Below are 20,803 nucleotides of genomic sequence, written 5' to 3' on the forward strand. Positions count from 1 at the left end.
TATTATTTACGTTCTCTGTGTCACCTTAATAAATCCACCTTGGGAGCACTCCATTCAGCTATGCTTTTCAGTTATTGTTCATTTAGCTGGTGCGTCAAGAGTTTGCATGTTATAAATGCAATTTAAATTGTTAATTTATGGTATATATAAATAAAAACAGTGAGAAACCTGCCGCCAATTAATTGTCGCGATGTAATTGAAAAAAAAAAACATATTATTTATGTTTTCCCCCATATAATACTATTTATAATTTCCGTGTACACACCAATCAATATCCATTTTTTTAATCCTTTGGGATTTTCTCAGTTCTTCGTATTTTTATTTGTACAAGTTTACTTCGCAACTAATTATTAGCTTTTCACCAAGATAGGAAAAACTTAAGACGTAAATTTTCGTGATGACAGTTCGATGAAATCGCAAAAATCTTAAATCAGACTTAAGTTCGAATTAAAATTACATTGCAATAAAAGCCTTTACGAATTTACGAAAGAATTTAATACTAATATTTAGAAAACAAATAGTAACAAAGTCACCGGCAAAATATCAACAATAACACACATGCTTGTTCCCGTTCGAAAGGCAAAGGTAATAGTTATATTCACTTGAGCATCCAGCAAGCAATAAATAAATAAATAAATAAAATTATAGAAAACTATGTAATATTATCTCTCAAACGTCGCGCAATTATCAAATTCGCCAGAAATATAATAGCCAGTATAGTATGCGAAATTTTCTGCATGCTCTACATTGTTAGATTTAGGAAATTTTCTGCGGTGATGAGTTTTCTAGTTGAGTACGGGAACAAGCCTAATAACAAAGTGATCAGCTGTTAGAATGCTGAGGCTGCCACTAAATCTTAATAATAAATTAAAACTTTACAATTAATTTAGCTATAACTCTTAGCTTGTTCCATAATATTATATCTTGAGAATATGTAGAGCAAAGTTTTAAATTATATATAAATTGTTAAACGGAACGATCACAAAATATATTTTGAAAGTTTTCGAAATTATGTTTTTCCTCTTCAATTCCGCAAAAGCCAGAATAAGTTGTGGAAGCAAGTGGCAATAATATCCAATCAGCTGTCGGCTGAGCTGTCAGTGAACATCTGAAGGGTTGAAAGAGAATAAATACTAGAAGTAAATTTTATTCGTAAAAGTAGAAATAAGTAGAAGTGCGAGAAAAGATAAGCATCGTTCAAGAATCGCAGCGTAGTGTGCTTACCAAATAAAAAATAAAAATTGGAAACCGCAATTATAATGGTTGCATATTATAGATAGACCTATGTTTATTTCTATTTACATGCAATTCAGATAAATTAGTTTCTGATAAGTGATCAGATTAAAGCAAATTAAACGCAATTTTCCTATGGGCGATTTGCGTGCTGCTGTCTGCCTTTAACGATTGCCTGCGCAACCATTGGCAAGGATGTTGTGCGGAAGTGAAAAGCGATAAAAAAAGCCGAGAATATTTGCAAAAAAGTTATGTGAATATAAGAGTATTCAAACGATTACTGCAAAGAACAGTATATATAAATACTTTTGTTAGATAAAGTTAAGAATTTATAAAAAATACGCCGATATAAACGAAACGTGAATGCGTCAAAATATTGCGTGTGTGTGAACTTTTGTACTTTTGCTGGAAACTTAATCCAATTGCTTTGCGGGCCGTGGTGAATCCAACGTACCCACGCCCTTAACTATATCATAGTCTGGCGTATTTCCAAAAGTGTATTTGTATCTTCTTTTTTATCGTAATTATATTTATTGTGCTTATATAAATGCGCTGATATTCTTCAAGTTAGTCTTCCGAAAATTGTTGCGATGGATTTTGTAAGCTTGATCAAATCATCGTACGATGATTGCGGATTATTGTTCTCCGAATCATGGTACAATATGCTGAAAATGGAAATAAAAATTAACGTAAGTAGCCTAAATTACCGATAAGCACTTTTTACTGTAACAAAATACTATGATTCGATTTTATTTCCGTCGTTAGTAATTTCTGCTGGTTCGGTATTTGTTTTGAAGGCTCGCCTTTGCCGTTAGTGGCTAAAGTGTTTGTGTGGTTGTTGCTCTTGCTACGGTTGATATTGCTGTAGGAGGGGCAGGTGTAGTAGATGAGTTTATTTGAAGGAGCAAGTGAAGAGATGGAAGATGTGGGCGGTTCCTAAATAAGCTGCACAGTTTTCGAGTGCCCATAACAGGCTCGATTCTGGATAGGCAGAAGTTTAACCTGCCACAATATCCAGAACGTATTTTACTGTCAGTATTAGGGGTTTAAATTTGCTATTTTTTGCTAATCAGAGGCACTCAGTCTACAGACATATGCATGTATTTCGTTTGCGTATAAAAACATATACATAGTTATACATATGTATATGTACATAAGGTTGTATAGAAGTAAAATCTTTGTTTATATATAAAACACAAACCTTTTAGCACCTGTAGTTTTATAATGTGTTTTTGTTTGTGACTTACATGTTTTGCGATTACTTTTTTCGCATGAAAAAAAAACAAATTGTGTAAACAAATTATGAATAATGATACCCACGTTTTAGGTCTTAAAAATTTCTAAACAACAACGTTGCTTGCCATACCCCGCGTAAGGAGGTATAATAATAGTTTACTTGAGACGCGTTGGTGAAAATGTTTAGAAGTCAAAATCAAAAAAACTGAATATCTACATATTTTAAAAACATCAGCTATGTCAGATATATTTCATTATCTCTTAGCTTCCACGGTAATATTATTCCTTTTGATATTTTATTTATTACAATTTGCCGGTGGAAGCGCCGCAAGCTGTTGCTTCGTTCTACCCATTTATCATGAGTCATCCACCTCTATGGTGACAAATGTGGTGGTTGAAGGCTGTTACAACGGTGTTACTTATCATCGCCGCTGCGATAAAAGCTTCAAAATAACTAGCTAACCCCTTTTTTATTTTATTATTTTTATTTTTAAAAATTTACGGAAGCGTGTAGTTGTTACTTAAAGGTGTTTTTTCGCTCTATTGAAAAATTTACTAAAAGGAAATAGCAGCTTTTACCGCGGCGGCGACGATATGTCAATTTAAATACATTCATACATACAGTGGGTTGTCAAGCAATTACCCCTGCGACTGATAAGCAATAATGTCAATTTGTTAGTAACGTCCTACCTATTTTTATTTGAATGCAATTTTATTAAGGGGGGGGTAGGGTCACAAAATCGAAATTTTTTTCTTCACTCATCTTATAGTAAATCATTTCAAGAATGTTGTGCCAAAATTTTAAGTGGATCGGAGCAGAACTCTCAAAGTTATAGCCTTTGTAGGCACTCTACCTCGAATGCGGAGCATCGATAGATGCTTGGCAATTCCCAAGGGCTCGGCTGTCGGCGTCATTTTTTCAAACGCGTTTTTCCCGAAACGACTTCTTAAAAGTCGGTGTCAATCACAACTCCGAAACTATTCAACCTCAACACACCCCCCCCCCCCCCCCCCCCCCACTGTTTTTTTTTAATTTTTTTTAAGGTTGTTTTTCACTTACAAATATGGCGAAATTTTTCGCCAAAAATGCTCGTTTTACGTTTTTTTGCCACCAAAACTACAAAAATGAAAAAAAAAAATTGTATTAATGTAGGGGGGAGCATTACATCATACTTTAACTGAAAAATTCGACTTTTTTAGTTTCAGATGATTCTACGACGAATGCCGATTGGCACCGCAGAGCACCTCTCGAAAAACATATCTCCAAAAAAACTCTGTCATGGGCTTATTTGTCAATATTTTATTATTAATATTTTTTAAAAACTTATTGAAAAGATGTACAATAACATGCAACTGACTTTATTAAAGTATCTTAAGCCATATTTCTGTAAAAAATTAAAAAAAAGTGTTTTTTAGCGCTAAACCCTACCACCTCCTTAATTAAAAAACATTGTGGTATATAAGTAATATATTTTTTATTTAAACCATTTTAATAATCGCCTACTCTACAACAACTGGGAATGCTCAAACTATTTGAGTTTTTGCTGCATTTTTTTTTGCACGCGTGTGCTTTTTTTTAGTTTACAGTAACATGAAATGAGTTATTAAGAATATAGCTAGAAATATCTAATATGAATAAATTAATGTTTGTTTGCTTGTTTGTTCGCACCTTATGCGCTGACATATCATTCATCGGATTTCACAGTGTAAGATTACAAATCTGCAACAAAATGAAAACAAATAAAAATAATAATAATCGCCGGGATGTCAAAGTATAAATAATTGGCGCATACACTTCTGTCTCCTCCTATTTGTATTGTGCGTCTTGATGTTGTTCCACAAATGGAGGGACCTACAGTCTTAAACCGACTGGGTGGAAAGATTTGACACGGCCTTATTGAAAGTGTGACTCTTAGATTTTCTGAGAGGGGTAAAGGGTAGAAATATAAAATTTGTTTACCTGTTTTAACTATTAAGGGCAATTATTTGATTTTGTTTTTTATTTTTGTAATAAATATATATAATCAGTTTTCTAGATTAAGTTTATTTGCAGATTACACAGCTTGACTTCATTTAATTTTTAACTTTTTATTCACCAATAAATGATGTTTCACAGACTTCACGTATTTTTTCACAAAAAATCAAATGGAATATTTAATAAAACAATAATAAATATAATATAAATACATAATAAAGCAATAATAAATATAATATAAATATATAATAGAAAAATAATAAATGTTCTAAAGTATTAAAATTCCCCCCAAATTATTTAGGTACTTAATTAATATTAAAGAAGCAACACATGAAATGTCCAATGAATAAAGGCAACATTGTAAAATATCAGGCGGCTGCAAGTCAGAAATTGACCAGTGAAAGCAGACTAATTACTTCACCTACGCCATGTTTGTTTGCCTCACATCGTTTTCTTTCGGCGGCACAACTTATCATTGAAGCCAAGACTTGCGAAATTTCCCATATAAACTTAAAAGGATTATAAAACGCAACAACACAACGAAAAAAATCCAAAAAATTTTTATTACCTCTACCTTGAACGGCCGTATTTTCATTTCCTGTAAAAAATTATTTGATATTTGAAATCAGAGATTTTATATCTTTAGTATAGCTAGATATCGATAGTACGTGTTATTAAATGATATTTCGATGCTTTTGTGACTATCGATACTATCGCGCCAAATTTCATTGACGTCTGCACTTGAATCTGAACGAATTTTCACCAAGGCGGGCTTATTTATACATAAATGACCTGCGGGTCAAGCTTAAGCCTAAAACCATGGATGCGCTAATTTAAAAAAAAAATTAAAAGATCTTATAAGTCTTCTGGGTTGACGGAGTTTTTATGTGATTTTCCAATGGGTAATTCTTTGAGTATTCTCAAAGTTGATTCCACAGTTTGGTTCTGGACCGTGAAAATCTGCTGCTGACCCCGCCCTGGAAAAAGCCATCTATGGTCTTAACTATCGATAGTTTGACAACTGCAGCTGTCAGAGACAATTTCTGCACGAAGGATGAAAAAAATGGGACACCACCCAAAATAGGCGCTTTTAATGTGATAGCCAATTTTAATATGTTTAAAAACTTTGCAAATTATTCAACCTGGCACAAAATTTATCATCAAATTAATTAATCAATTTCGTTTTTGAAGAACTTTTTTGTTAAATAAAAATCCTATTTTGAGTGATGGAAGTCTTTATTTTGGCCTTTACACGCTGCATTGCTTGTCTGTTTGTATGCTGCAGCTGTTAAGTTCACAAGTGTCAAATATGTTTGACGTACGACGCAATTTGCAAAAATAATAAATCTACGGACAGGGTGATTATTTTTGCACCATCTTGTATATAAGATTATACACGACCAATTTGTTTTCCTTTAGGTAGAGATTAGCATCAGTTTTGAAATGAGTTTATGCATATACTCATAGATTCTTTTTTCGCTTATAATATTCATGTGAAAACTTATTTCCTGCAGAAGTCGTATCGAAGGGTTAAATTTCACAACAATGTTTTTTATTTTTTTTTAACTTGTAATTTTGATTGACGACAATAGGACGTAACTTTACACTAAATGCGAAATACATTTAAATATTTACTTATAAAATATGGGTGCTTGATATAGTGTCGGTATAGCTAAAAATCCGCTTTTTCAAACATGGAAAGCCCAAAATAAGTTCATACTTCTCAAATACACACTTTAAGCGCATAGTTTAAAATGAATTAATTAACATTTGTACTTTTTCGCGCTTGTTTAGCACTTCAGTATCCCTTTGTTCTCTATCTACAGAGCGTGCTCATACTCTAGATGCTTTTCGCTGCTTGTAAAAAGCAGAGCGTTTTGACTAAACATTTTAAATTTCAAGTCAATAACCTCATTCATATCAACTCGAAATGTCTAAGTTTTCAAAGTCCAGTTTTCTTTATCTTTCCCAAAAAACTTAATAAAACAAAGCCAATGACGGGAGCATGCATACTTACATCTGTAGAGGATCGTTCAAGTTCGAGTTTCTTGTTTCTTGTTTAGCAGAGTTTTGCTTTGACAGCTGTCACACTGCGATAATGACTTTCTTGGCAGATTTTAGCCCCAGCTGGCACTTTTTATTTTTTATATGCTAAGTGCCAATTTCGATGATTCGGCGACGCTTATTTTAATTTGATGTGCAGTGCTTCCAATGTAAAACAAATTCGATTTTGTATGGGTTTAATTAAATGCGTTATTGGTTGCATGTATATATGTATAATATATTGCATGGATATATGTATATTGGTCGATTTTTTAAATATTTGTATACATTGCTTGCCGTATAGAAAAAAAGCAAATAAACAATGTTTTCATTAAAAATTTGTATCGTCGTAAAGTAAAAAATTTGCAATTAAGTAAAATGTGTTCTATTCGCACGCAAACCGTACAAGAATAATTATAATCCGTTAAAAAATAGTGACCACAGGCTCCAACTTGGAAATCAAGCAATTAATTATGAAAAACCTCGCAAATTCGCAAAATTGTGGATATTTTTGATTATTACAATCATCCAACAGTGCCCGGATTAAAAGAGTTGATCGAAAAAATTGAATCAACTGGCTCGGTTTAAGCTTTAAAAACAGCAGTACATACTTGTTCCGGTAATTCAATTCAAAATATATATATAAATCTTTTATATAATATTAAAATATAGAAAAAATATATTGTCAGTGAAAATATTGAAGAAGATAAAAATGAACCTGAAATTGCGCTTACCGTACCGTCAGGATTGCAATATTGAGATATTAGTTTACTTACCAATATATTTTTTGGGGGTTTCTGTTGATGGATATTGCTGATAGCAGGCGGGCAATAACATTGTCAAAATATTCTGCGCCAATTTGGTTGGTATTATTGCCCAATTTAACGCCTTCGAACTATTTACTAGTTTTTGTAAATCAACTAGAAACTATTGGAACTTTGAAAGCCTTTGCGCGAAATTTGTTGAGATAGAGCTCCAATTATGCCTAGATTTCATCAAAAATTTCACCAAGTCGACAGTCGATTCTACGTTGTCGGAACGACCCAGGTATACTCCCGGTCAAGGACTGTCAATTCGGTAGCAACAATAACAACTACTTGTACTGACGTAGACGCGGGAAGATCAGGAAAATACAATATCATTAATCATTCATAATTTGTATGTATACGATCTTTTACATACCATAAGTGGATTATGGATTTCCATTAAAAAGTACAAGGACAATTATTTTATTGGGCGAGAAATTTACCAGTTTTGGCCATTTTACTTTTATTTATAAAATTTAATTTTTTCCAAAAGTTTAACTCATTATAAAGAGTGATCATATTTGAGGTACTTTTCCCAATAGGGATTTTTTTGACAGATCACGCACGACTACTGTCAAACTAAATACATAATTTTTTTTGACATTGACAAAAATCGACGCTCTGTGAAAAGTGTACGCCGCGTGCTCATGGGCAACTTTTGGTGTACAACGATAAGGCCCATTTTCGGCTCAATGGCTACGTCAATAAGCGAAATTGCCATACTTGGGCTGAAGAGCAACCCGAAGCCATTACATCCATTGAAAACTACCGTTTGGTGCGGTCTATGGGCTAGAGGAATCATCGGCCCATTTTTCTTCAAAGACGAGACTGACCCCTATGAAACAGTGAATGGCTAACGCTATCGCGCCGTGATAAATGATCTTCTGTTGCCGGAAACTGAATCACGTGATTTCCACAACATTTGGTTCAACCAAGACGGCGCTACTTGCCATACAGCAAGTGAAATGATGGATTTACTGCGTTATAGTTTCGGTCAGCAATTTATCTCTCGTCTTGGATCAGTGGATTGGCCACCAAGATCGTGTGATATCGCAACTTTGGACTCTTATTTGTGGGGGTATGTAAGATCTAAATGCTTTGTGGATAAACCAGCTTCGATTGAGGAATTACTAAATTATTCACGAAGACCGATCGAAGTCCTCCAGCGAGTCACTCAAAGTTGGTGTTTATGTATGTCCGAATTACGGCGCAGTTGCGGCCAACATTTCAAATGTATTATCTAAAAAATAAATATCATGAATGGTTCCACACAAAAAAAAAAAAACAAATAACAAAAAAAATACATGATATGGAAGAAAATGTGTGACTCTGTAGCAAAAAAAAAAATAATTCAAGAAGTAACAGTATTTTGTAGCCACTTATAAAACTGCATACCAAATATTTTCCTAAAAATTCTGTCTAAAAAGTTTAAAGTTTTAGTGAAAATTTGCAGAATTTTCATAATTTCTCCACAATTTATAATGCGCTAAAGTTTTATAAAAAAAATTGTAAATATCTAATAAACTAAATAGACCAAAGTAAAGTCAAAACTGGTCAAAATGTCGCACCTTTATTTTATTGCCCGTGAGTGTATGTGTTTAATTTATATCCAAAAAAAAAAGAACAGACTCGAACTTGAAAGACCCTGTATGCAATCAAAAATATACGAAAAAACACATATACAATATATGGTATGCATGGTAATATATGGTAAACAACTAAATATTTTCCAGTGCTATGATACTTATTTACCTGGTTAATTATTTAATGCATGATTTCCGAACACCACCGTGTTTACTAATTATATTATACCAGCATTAAGTTTTTAAGATAAAATTAGTTTAAACTGTATCCAAATATTTATATATAAAATTCACAGTTTAGCAACTAAATATTAATAAGAAAAAACTTAATTAAAGTGTTGTATGTGTACATGTGACCGAGCCCTGAAATTGGCAATACTCACATGTCGCTCTGATTTCTTATCAGTTCTCAGTTAATACAATTTTTCGATTTGCTGTGACTTGTTATGTAATTGCACACGATCGCTCTTAATGAATTATGATGAAGTGCGTATACTATATGCATTTATGCATGTATGCGTATATAATACATACTTTCCCAAATGCAAATGAAATGTCCAATGTCATAAATGTGCCAGTATCTCTTAACACTGTCCATATAGCTGGAATGTGTATTAATATGTTAATGTATACGTATGTAATTATAAGTGCATATTTATTAGTTAATGGCTCGACATTACATTTTTGATGTTTTTCAATGGTCAATTTCAATGAAACTTCTAGACAGCAAATTGAATGAAGTTGGAGCTGCTATTTTGCACCTTTGACAGCCATTTGGAGTTTTTTATGATGTTCTAATTTTAGTTTTACAGACTGCATTTTCTTACTTTGCAAAAACGGATTCTCGGTGACCTTTTTCCACTTCATCGTAAAAATCAAATAATGCTTTCATGCAGCTTTTGCTTACTTGACGACATTTTCAAAATGGCGATAACATAGCATGGAAATGCCCATATTTAAAATATTGCCATCGTTCAAAATTCATTCAAATTTCTTAGTTGTTATAAAAGTAATATTTGAGTGTCGAGGTGTTGAGTTAGATGTCTGAAACTATCGATAAACCTATTGATTAATTGAAAGGTCTCAATAATTTTTCAGTGGCACAAATCATCGATAGTTTCTAATTCTTGGATTTTGAATACTTGTCTGTTTTCCACTTGGTCATTCCACTCCACCGTATTATGTGGTTCAAATGCCAAACTTTGAGGGAAACCCTTGAAAATGTCTTTTGAGATTACAGTAGACTCGGGGTTGAGGGAACTAATTCGTGCAAGGGCTATTCCCCTCAACCCAGACTTTCCCTTCAATTGAGATTAAAACTATACTTGTACCGAAGTGGGCGGGCTATAAATATTTTATTAATACTGTTGTATGTAAGGTAGAGGTACATAGTTTGTGCAGTGAGTGTGTTTATTTCATATAATAAAAACATATTATTAAAAGAAGTCCAATATAGTTATTTGTTTTTTCTTAGCTTCCAGTGATTTTTTCACTGCAATATTCCTGATATTGTTAAGAAAAATGATGTGTTCGAGCGAGTTGGTATTGTGTTCGGTCCAATGGATTGCTTTGTCAAAAATTTTAATGGCTTCAGCTACCTCTATTGTACACTTGTCGCCATTTATTTCGTCATGCCCATCCTCATCCTCATCAGATGCCTCAACAGGTTGATTAACATCATCGATAACGCCCTCAGGACCATTAGCGCAATTGTCATCTATTCCTGTCCATATTCTAAGTTCGTTGACACTTAGGTTTGACTGAAATAAAAAAAATTATGGCGTGTTAAGTGCACGTGTAACTGTAATGATTGTGTTTTTTACCTGTGGAAATGCAGTTTCAGTTAAATTGAGTAATTCTTCAAATTCAGAATGTTGTTGTGCAACTATCTGCTGTCTTAAAACACTGAGAGGCACATCATCCTCGATACACTCATCATTGTTTATAGTCAAGTAATGGACACCAGCATGTTTTAATAACGTCGGCATCGACTTTTTGCCATGCTTGGGTCAAAAGGCAAATGGCATCTTTCAAATTATTTTTTTTTTAAAAGTCGGCTACTTCGTCTTTACCAATAGCTGATTTTAATAAATTTGTTCTATAGTGCAACTTGGTTAACCTTATTATGGTCCATCGGCTGGAGAAGGGGTGTTACATTTGGTGGCATATATAAAACGAAAATTGAACCACATTCTGTTTTTAATAACTCTTGTTTTGGATGGCACGGTGCATTATCTAAGATCAAAACAGCTTTGACTGGTAGGCCTTCGTGTATTAGGAATGTGGTAACCTAAAAAAACAAAAAAAAAAAAATTTATTTAGTTCAATTTATTATTTACCTATGTTATGATTTAATAATTTAATTTACCTCTGGTACAATCATATATGCATTCTAACAAAACTGTAAAATAACTGAAATTGCATAAAAATGTTGAGGTTCCTTCTACTCGGTACTTATTAGATTGAAGGTTCCCTTTACAGAGTACTCAATGAAAGAATTTTTGTGGTCCCCTCAAATGAGTAGTTCCCTCAATCCGGGGTTTCCTCAACCGCGAGTCTACTGTATATCCGAAAATACCATTTACGCTTTAAATAGTGATCAGCGACTTAATTTTACTAAGCATTAGTTAGTGATTCAATTCAATTATAAATACTAATGGGGTATTCACAAAGGTGTCGTAAGTGTCGTATTGTTGTATGTCATAAACTTAAAACGGCTAGAGATATATTTAAGGGGCAAAGTACAGAGTAAGATAACTGAGTTCTTACACAGTTAAAAAATAGTTGGTTGTGGTTTCGGGGCATATAAACATTTATTTAACCCTTAAAAGCTTAAGACATAAAGCCAAACGACACTTATGACATATTGTGAATCACTTAAAAGTTTCATTGAAATCGGTTCGTTAATCTTTGTACCTTTGTTATGAAGAAAACATCAGCTATGGTGAAAATTGGTGCTTCTCGCTAATCATGGAAAAGCACCATCGATTATTATAAAAAAAATTTCAGCTGTTTACGGGTATACTCTTTTCTAGGGGGGAAAAATTGGTATAAATTGCCAAGAATGATAGATTAACAAGTTTGCTATATAACTATGGTGAAAAAGAAAATTGTGAGGGGAACTTCGGCTTGGAACGTCACTTGGAGACTCGGCTACCGAATTCTGCACGATCATTTCACATGAATTCATTCTATCAGCAACGAAGTGTCATTGAGTAAATTTTCATATATCACTAACGCAAGAATGATAGATTACTAGATCTGGCAAAATAACTATGGTGAAAACAAAATTGTGAGGGGAACCTCGGCTGCCACGTCACGGAGTTGATTCGGCAGCCGTATTCTACACGATCATTTCACATGCACTCACACCCTCGCCCAATCAGTCGTTGTTCAATAGCAACGAAGCAACATTAGCAAAGACTGTTTTTTTTTTTCATATATCACTAACACAATCTTATCGGTAACCTTCCAGACGGCATCGAAGTGACATTGTGTTAATTTTTTTATATATCACTAAAACATGATTAGTTTTTTCGTAAACAAACCGACTAATTACCGGGATTACGTCAGCTCATTAACTGATTCTGTCGAATTTGCTGAGAGCCGGCTAACGGTCTGATATTGGCCACACTAGTAAACATCTTTTCACCATTTCACCAACACAATTTCAGTTTTTTTGTAAACACATCTCAATTGCCGCCAGCCTATTAGTTCTCTCTGTCAAATTCGCTCAGAGCCGGATAACGATGTTTTAAAGAGCTCACCTTTGAAATCTTTTCACAAAATCTCATGATAAATTACATTTCTGCCAATTGAAGGGAATCAGTGCTCAGGCCAGTCATTAGGCGTTGTTCGAAGACTCGTAGAAGCAACCGCATAATGCGTATTCACGCAAGTTTTTGAGGCTATGTAACGAGAATATGGACAAACTTATTATCTTTATCATTATAAAGAGGGATTTAGGTAGTAGCGCAAGCAGAACTCTATGATGTCAAAATCAGCTAGAAGGATAATGGCTATTGTGTTTTTGGATTCTTAAAATGTATAGGTATTTTTAGTCGATTAAAAAGAAAAATGTGCGAATATTACATTGTTTGGTGTTATTGTTTTACCAGCATAAATATTATTCATACATGTATAGGGAATGCTATTGGAGTGACAGTCCTTGGCCGGATATAAATCCGGGTCGTTCCTGTAACACAGAACCAACTGTCGTGGGAATATTACTAAAACAAATTAAAATATGTCATTGTGGAAAAAGACGAAAAATGGGCTTTCGCTTACTTCTGGTGAACGACCAGTGTCATGTTGGAAGGGTGAGCTAAACAAGCGTGGGTTCGAGCACTATGCCACACATCTTACAGTCTAGACTTCAGATTAGTATTTCCCCTGAAAGATGATCCTCGCGTCAACTCAGCGAGCGTTGGTCTAGTGCGCAAATGTGCAAAGTCGCAAGCTAATTCTGGCCACGGGTAGATCGAGGGAACTTCTAAGGCTAACAAAGCCACAGCTCTCGAATTTTCCGTTAGGTGTGCAGGTGGTGAGACTTGGGATTGCTTTAAGTCCTTTCTGCAGAAGCTGTCTGGATGATGAGGTGGAATCATCTCAGCACCTGCCCTGCTCTCGTCGGATAAAGAATTTGACATCTGGGTTCTTACTTTTTTGCTATGTCATACACCTAGTGAATTTCATCAGTAGCTTGAAGCGGCTAATACAAACATAATTAGCCATTGTTGGTCGTCATCAACTAATACAAAGCCTCTTCTTCCTTTTTCCACTTCTTTGGTTTACGCCCTGTATGGTATCACAATGGACGAATTTTGATTCATTGGAGGTTCGTGGAAAAAAATTTCCTGATAATGAAGTAAAGTCGGCCATTTTTTGCCTATTTTGATGCCTAGATAAGACGCTTGTCTGATTAATCGATATGAATTCTAAAGTGAAAAAAATGTTTGTAGTGAATTCGTCAAACTACATATACAGTTGCGGACAAAACTCTCCATACGACCGCTTTTCTCTTAATTTCTCCCGATCTAAAGTATTTAAAAGAAATGTAATGATGCAGTTTTGTTTTAAGTCTAATTATATAACAAATGTAAAAAAAAAATTATTTTCAGTATTTACTTTAAAAGTTATTCACGAAAAACCAAAAAAAAAAGAAATTTAAAAGAAATTAATGGCGCGGAAAATTTTTTATTTTTGTAAATGGTGTCGTACCTCAATCATATTAGACACTTGTGAGTTATTGTTAAAAGATTTTCATCACCTCAAAAAAATGTTTTTGTTTTTTGATTTGAGGATTAATTTTGCGCCACTTTGTGCAAGCATGCAGATGTGATATGTGGATCGAACTTGTGATCCAATCACTGAATGCCGCCAGCAGCTGGTGTCGTGTATAAGCCCCTAAGTATTTACAGAAGTTATGATTATTTGAAGAGAAGAGCGCAGAAGGTTTTTTATCTTTTGCGTTTTTCTCGAAGTCACATTTGAAAAACCGATGGGCATGATCACTCGTACAGCTTTCAACCGATTGACTGGCCTACAAATTGGTGCGCTTTTTCTTAAATAAATTCTACTAGTGGTGATTGGTTATATTTCTATATATTTTTTAAACCGTGATATGTTCCAATCAAAATGTTTTATTTTTTTTTTTTGATTATTATTTTTTTAGCTTATTGTTATTTTTGTTTAGCTGGTTTTTTTTTAAACTGATTTTTATTATATGGCTTAATTATTTTAGGAGGTTTTTATTTTTTATCTGATTTTTAATTATTGTCCCTCAACTTGCCAAAATCTACGGCCTAACAGATTTACAAAAGCATACTCACCTACATCCGCCACAAATAAGCATACAAACATACATACATATGTTCATACAAACCAAAAAGTCCAATCACTTAATTGACCCCAAATTGCAATATGGCCTGCAAGTAATTGATGAGGTCGAGTACACTCAATTTTGATTTCCTTACTCGTCATATTTATTGGCAAAAACTAAAAAAAAACTTTGCAAAATGGCAATTCGTAGCAAACGTTTTTGGTTGCCTTGAAAATTGTTATCAAGAAACATTTATAAAGGTAATCGTAAAAATAATCTATAGGATTGCAGAGCTTTGATTTATGTGCGTAACTTAAATAACCCAGAGTAAAGTGTATTATACATTCGCGAAAATGTTGTATTCAGTAGGGTAAATAGGAACTTTCTTCATTGAACAATTGGAAGCTATTTTATGGATTTTATTGCATACTTGGCCAACTTTGAATGCGTGTCCAAAAAAGAGGAGGTACGAGCTGTTGGGAATGGTTTCAATGTTACAAAAGTGATGATGTGCAACAACTGAAGAAAAATTACGAACCAGAAATATTTTCATTAGTGTATGAAGACTCATGCCTCACTCAGCAAAAACTTGCCGAGTCATTGCGCGATAATGATTTTAAAATGAGAAAATTTTAGACCATACGAATTGAAGCCGAGCTGATGTCCATATACTTCTTTCACGCGTGAGCAGCTGCCCGTGCCCGCAATGAAATATGAATGGGTTTTCGCCAGGGCATGACAGGCGACAAATTTTTATTTAAATACCCGGTGGTTCCTATGGCGGATATAGGACTTTGAACTATCGATTTTTATGATGGAAATAAGATGCGTGATGTGTCAAAAATGTAGTTTATAGTTAGATCCAGTATTTACAAAATCGTCCCATTTCGATTGACCAAAGTTGGGAAATACTAAAACTGAATAATCAGCCGAAGCAATGATGTCAATCGGTCGCTACAAGCTGCGATTGTATTTCATTAGTCAATTTTTTATGGGCCGCAATGTTCCGCCAATCGTCCAGAGACTATTAAAGAGTTGAAAGTTGAAATCGTAGTTGCTATTGGTGAGCTAGGTGCCGAAATCACGAAAATGCAATGATAAACAGGATTGACAGAATGTGCTACTTTAAAGCTGGCTATGGAAGTCAATTGACAAAAATTGTGTTCCATATTTAATGGCAAGGTTTAGCCTTAATAAAAACAATTCGTGAAAAGTATTCGTCTGCCTTTTATTTATAGCCGAAGTGTAGGACTTAGAGCAATATATAATAGCCAATTTATAATTTATATAATCTTGCCTTTGAATGTGCGTAGAGTTCTTTATAAATACAATTTTTTAGGAATCCGATGGTTTTGAAAATTTTCGATTTTTGGCCATGTGTAGGAAATGTTCCCGGAACTACCTTTAGGTGACGCTCTGAGCCAACTGATGTGAGTTCTGTTTTTTCTTGTTTTTTGTTAGGTCACTAATCTGTGATTAACATTCTTACCAAAATATAAATAAATACAATTTATCGCCATTGCTTGACATTTGTAAAAGTTACGCCGTCTTTAGAAAATTTACCTCTGCAGGTGTTTTCGATTTTTCACAGTTTTAAAAATGGGTTTGAATTTGAAACGAGATTATACTGAATTTTGCTTTAAAAATTTACTCAATGCTGCAAAAACCTTAGAAATGTTGGAAACGGTTTCGGTAATGATACTCTAAAAAAACCGGCGCTTACGAGAAGCATGAACGCTTCAAAAAAGATCATGAGCCCGTCGAGGATGACGATTCGTCGACACGTCGAACTAACATCAATAAAGTGAAAGAAAAGTTAATCAATAACCGCAAATTAACCATCAAATAGCTGGCAAGTGACTTCAACATTGTTTATTAATCCATTTAGGACATTGTAGTTAATGAATTTACCACGTGTTGCTGCAAAGTTGGTCTCAAAAGACCTGAATTTCACACAAAAAACGAAACCGCGTTGTTATCGCCAAAAGAATGATTTCCAAGGCTGAATCTGACCTTAACATTCATCAACAACATCATTACTGGTGATGAGATGCGTTTATGCGGCTTATGAGTACGTTATGCAATCCCGACATGAGGCGAATGAGTGGAAAGATCCGAGTAAACCAATATAAAAAAAGACGTCGTTTTCAGTCAACAAGAAAGCGATGCTTACGGTTTTTATGGATTAAACGGTCAGAAAGTCAGAATAAGAACTATTATTTTGAGCGTCGTGGAATTTGCATTTTTTACCAAGAACGGAACTAATACCGTCCAACAGCCACCCAATGCACCTAATATGGCTTCCTGCGATTTTTTTCTGTTTGATCGAGTCAAAAAACCACTACGCGTAACGCGTCGCATTTTAACAGCCGAAAGGAAATAAATGATATATTAGCTAGGGAGGGAGCGGCCTTCCCACTTATAGGCAGATATAGATTGAATTATCATTTTATTAATCTGGGAATGTATTCCAATGGAGCTTGAAGGTTTTGTAGGTAGGAATATGAGCCCACCAAACATGTGCATTATATCTTCTTCTTCTTCTTAATTGGCGCGATAACCGCTTACGCGATTTTGGCCGAGTTTAACAAAGCGCGCCAGTCGTTTCTTTCTCGTGCTAACCGGCGCCAATTGGACACACCAAGTGAAGCCAAGTCCTTCTCCACCTGATCTTTCCAACGCAGAGGAGGCCTTCCTCTTCCTCTACTACCACCAGCTGGTACCGCATCGAATACTTTCAAAGCCGGAGCGTTTGTATCCATTCGGACGACATGACCCAGCCAACGTAGCCGCTGGATCTTTATTCGCTGCGCTATGTCTATGTCGTCGTAAAGCTCATACAGCTCATCGTTCCATCGTCTGCGATATTCGCCGTTGCCAACGTGCAAAGGTCCAAAAATCTTACGCAGAATCTTTCTCTCGAACACTCCAAGCGTCGCTTCATCGGATGTTGTCATCGTCCAAGCTTCTGCGCCATACGTCAGGACGGGCATGATGAGAGTCTTGTAGAGTGTTAGTTTTGTTCGTCGAGAGAGGACTTTACTGCTCAGTTGCCTACTTAGTCCGAAGTAGCACTTGTTGGCAAGAGAGATTCTACGTTGGATTTCAAGGCTGACATTGTTATCGGTGTTAATGCTGGTTCCTAAATAAACGAAGTCTTTTACAACCTCGAAATTATAACTGTCTACAGTGACGTGGGAGCCGATACGCGAGTGCGCCGACTGTTTGTTTGAAGACAGGAGGTACTTCGTTTTGTCCTCGTTCACCACCAAACCCATTCGCTTTGCCTCTTTATCCAGTTTGGAGAAGGCAGAACTAACAGCGCGGTTGTGAAGGCCGATGATGTCAATATCATCGGCATACGCCAACAATTGTACGCTCTTATAAAAAATTGTGCCTGAGCGATTAAGTTCTGCGGCTCGTACGATGCTTTCCAACATCAGGTTAAAGAAGTCACACGACAGCGAGTCACCCTGTCTGAAACCTCGTTTGGTATCAAACGGCTCGGAGAGGTCCTTCCCAATTCTGACGGCGCTGCTTGTGTTGAGCAACGTCATCTTACATAGCCGTATTAGTTTTGCGGGGATACCAAATTCAGACATCGCGGCATACAGGTAACTCCTTTCCGTACTGTCGAATGCAGCTTTGAAGTCGACGAAAAGATGGTGTGTGTCGATTCTCCTTTCATGGGTCTTTTCCAAGATTTGGCGTATTGAGAATATTTGGTCGATGGTAGACTTTCCAGGTCTGAAGCCACACTGATAAGGTCCAATCAGTTGGTTGACGGTGGGCTTCAGCCTTTCACACAATACGCTCGCTAGAACCTTATAGGCGATATTTAGAAGACTTATCCCGCGGTAATTGGCACAAATTGCAGGATCGCCCTTCTTATGGATTGGGCAGAGCACACTTAAATTCCAATCGGCAGGCATGCTTTCATCCGACCATATTTTGCATAGGAGCTGATGCATGCACCTTACCAGCTCCTCGCCGCCATGTTTGAATAGCTCAGCCGGCAGTCCGTACATTATATCACTTATGCATAAATGGGACAAACACCTGGATAAATAGATTTTACCAAAAGAGGAAATTAAAATTAATATTAAAATTTATTGAGAAAGTTGAGCTCAAAGAAATGCTCTGAATGCATCAAAGGGCACGATAGATCTTTTAGGTCGAAGTGCTAAGTCTTCTCGTAATAATAACCGAGAAGCAAATAATAGTTGATAGTCGGCTTAATTGTTTAATATAAACATTTGTAATAATATTTCATGTAAATAAAAAAAATGCTTTTTTTCTAGTTGTTTTCGCCATTTGAAATGATATCAACAATATAAAATTAGTGAAGTGTTAACTTTAATTTCGCAAGTGTTGATAAGACTATAATTTTGCAGGCAAGTTCGTGTAAACATATTTATTTCATTACAAACCACTTCTAATTCAATAGCGCACTGATCATTTCAAAGATTGAATCAACTTTTGAAGTATTTTATTACTATTTTTCATTGTTGTCCTCCCATTTTTCGTCTAAATAATACTTCAAACATGGCGAAACGAATTTTTTATTATTATTGATGCATTAAATATGTTCTTAAATGACAAATATGTATATTATTCCAGCAAAAAAATAAATCGGTAATTTTAGGGTTAAAAGTAGCCAAAAATGGTGTTTACGCGTGAATCGCCTCAAAAAAAGAGCTGCTTTCTTTGATGCGGATTTCGTAGACTGCCAAAAAGATTAGTAAAGAATAAGGCTTGAAATTTTGAAAGCAAAATCAACGTTGATTTTATTTCTACACTCAATAGCTAATTAATAAAATTAAATCTCTTATAAACCCCTGTGTTTAAAACTTAATTCAAAAACACAATTTGCATACCACAAACTTGCACGCGAAACGCACAATTTAACAAACAGTAACTGGTTTTTTGTTCTTTTCTATTCATACTAACTTTTCGCATTAACATATTACCCATTCTAGTTCTCTAGCTTTATTACTTTGTATTTCCTGGTGAGCCCTCCTACATCCAAATGTGTTTACGATATTGAATTGCGTTGTCACAAGTATTAAATATTAGAAAAAAATTATTTTGCTTGTTATGCAAAACGTAAACAATATTCAAGCAATACTACTACATACATACACATGAGAAGCTAAGCAAAACAACAAATATAAATATTGATACTAATAAAACTGCAAGACAAGTGCATTTTTCTCAGATTCCTTGTTTACTTCGCACGCTACATAGGCGAATCGAAATCGACTGCAACGCCGATCAGAATTTACGCTTGAAAGCAGCACATGCACGTACTTATATAATTATTTACTTACACACCCACGTAAGCAAATAAACAAAAATAAATCACCGATACAATGAAAACCACAACAAAATCTAGTTGCTTGCACCTCAGTTCGTATTGAGTGCAGCTGCATATGCAACTGCCTCAAAAAGACGGAAATCAAGTCATAGCCAAACAAATGTGCATGCTCTCCGGCCACCGCACGACATAATTGCGCCATCGCCATCCCCATCAATACAATCACCACCTCCCACCTACTATTTTGAGAAGTAAACAAAATATAATTATGCCAACAACCCGCTCTTCTCAATGGCAATGCCAAGTGAGTGTGTGGTACCGCCGCTTTGTTGTTATTGCTGCGGGTGTTGATATGTATACAGCTGTAGCTTCCTTGCAGTAAAAATGAAAAGTAAAAATAAAAAGCCGCTACCTTTTAAAGGGTTAGTTTCGCACTATGCGTTTTGTAAGCGGCTTCGAACTAGTGAAAAATCGATGTAAACGAAGACAATTGGTGTCAATAATGATATAATAGAAAATTATGCAGATTAAAGTCAAATAACACTCTGTATCGTTGCCATATAAGTTGTGGCCAAATTATAGTAAACTTGCTCGACACAGGGGTGCATTGATCAACTTACTTCGACATATTGACATCATCGTTCTTAAAAACCACGCTGCCTTTCTCAAACTGTATAAAGAAGCAAAGCGAATGGTTCTGGTCGTGAACGAGGTCAAAACGAAGTACCTTCTGTCATCAAACAAACAGGCACCCACCTATCGGCATCCGCGTCACTGTTGACAGTTATG

The 20,803-nt window shown here is 35.1% G+C and overlaps 1 protein-coding gene across 2 annotated transcripts in view; it reads left to right on the forward strand.

Moving 5' to 3' along the window:
* The first annotated feature begins 1,158 nt into the window (after positions 1 to 1,158).
* LOC129237428 (neuropathy target esterase sws) overlaps positions 1,159 to 20,803 on the forward strand; it is a 42,641-nt gene continuing 22,996 nt past the window's right edge. For both annotated transcript variants that reach the window (XM_054872175.1, XM_054872176.1), the window contains exon 1: positions 1,159 to 1,922. In XM_054872175.1, the coding sequence (XP_054728150.1) occupies positions 1,824 to 1,922 (99 nt within the window). In that variant the 5' untranslated portion in view covers positions 1,159 to 1,823. The remainder of the gene's footprint in view (positions 1,923 to 20,803) is intronic.

The sequence above is a fragment of the Anastrepha obliqua genome, chromosome 2 (genome assembly GCF_027943255.1).
Source record: "Anastrepha obliqua isolate idAnaObli1 chromosome 2, idAnaObli1_1.0, whole genome shotgun sequence".
Taxonomy (NCBI): domain Eukaryota; kingdom Metazoa; phylum Arthropoda; class Insecta; order Diptera; family Tephritidae; genus Anastrepha; species Anastrepha obliqua.